This window comes from Glossina fuscipes, unplaced genomic scaffold (assembly GCF_014805625.2).
Source record: "Glossina fuscipes isolate IAEA_lab_2018 unplaced genomic scaffold, Yale_Gfus_2 0, whole genome shotgun sequence".
Classification (NCBI taxonomy): domain Eukaryota; kingdom Metazoa; phylum Arthropoda; class Insecta; order Diptera; family Glossinidae; genus Glossina; species Glossina fuscipes.
The window spans coordinates 12,981,015-12,981,985 of NW_023998414.1; the positions used below are offsets into that span (position 1 = coordinate 12,981,015).

At 26.0% G+C, this 971-nt stretch overlaps 2 protein-coding genes across 21 annotated transcripts in view; one reads left to right on the top strand and one right to left on the bottom strand.

The window, feature by feature from the left end:
* LOC119644828 (dynein intermediate chain 3, axonemal) overlaps positions 1 to 251 on the bottom strand; it is a 12,901-nt gene extending 12,650 nt beyond the window's left edge. Inside the window, exon 1 of the mRNA XM_038044586.1 lies at positions 187 to 251. The gene's annotated coding sequence lies outside the window, so the exon portion shown is untranslated. The remainder of the gene's footprint in view (positions 1 to 186) is intronic.
* LOC119637269 (cytoplasmic dynein 1 intermediate chain) overlaps positions 1 to 971 on the top strand; it is a 17,198-nt gene that overhangs the window by 6,084 nt on the left and 10,143 nt on the right. For 17 of the 20 annotated variants that reach the window (XM_038033456.1, XM_038033378.1, XM_038033211.1 and 14 more), the window contains one exon: positions 216 to 263. The exons of the other annotated variants lie outside the window; for them this stretch is intronic. In XM_038033456.1, the coding sequence (XP_037889384.1) occupies positions 216 to 263 (48 nt within the window). The remainder of the gene's footprint in view (positions 1 to 215; positions 264 to 971) is intronic. 20 annotated transcript variants of the gene reach the window in all.

Consider the following 971-nt stretch of genomic DNA (forward strand, 5'->3'; position numbering starts at 1 on the left):
AATTTACGTTAACTTTTATTCGCTTACAAAACTGTTCAACATGATTTTTGTTTTTTTTTTTTTTTTTTGCTTATTTTTTGCTCACAACCTCGTTTAATGAAATGGGAATTTACTTTACTTTCCCATGTTATATTCTCATTTAACAAATTTTAACGCAAAAAAAAAAAAAAAATTTACAAAACTTACGCAACTTGGTTTATTTTCTATTTTTCAAGATGAATACAATCTTAATCCGGGTTTAGAGTGGGAGGATGAATTCACAGGTAGGTACTTTATTGAGCTATTGTGCAAACAGTGACGGAATCGACATGAAGCAAAATAGGAACGTAAATATACTTTTTCATAAAGTATATATGAATTGTGTGCTAAATAATTGAAAAGATCTTATACATAATAATACAAATGATATCAAATTAAATTTATCTTCATATTGTTTATAACAATGAAAAGCAATACTTGTTTTCACTTATATTCAATTTATATCTAAATATATCTTAGCTAGGTTGTATTATTATTATTATTATTAGTCTATATGATATTAGGGAGTGTGAGCACAAGATCTTCTTATATTGCATATCATATGTAAATGTGTTTTAGGTCTTGGTATTTATTATCGCTAATATATATATATGTGTGTGTTGCCGTTTTTATTCTCTGTGTTAATAATTAAGTATTAAAGTATTACGCTTTCATTTCTCTTCTCTTACAAATAATGCTGTTCTATATATATATGTATATGTATATGCATCTGGTGTGTCTTTAACACTATAACACTTTTTAAACTGAAGATAATATTGGAAGAGGAAAAATTAAGAATCCGAATAGTTTTTCCAGCTAATCCTTTGAAAACATATCGAAATATTGGGTTGTTGGAAACGACATATACAACACAATTAGGCAAGCTTTCTTCATAATTTTTAATAAACATTATAAATTATTAAAAAAGGTACACAAAAAACCCTTTATCACTC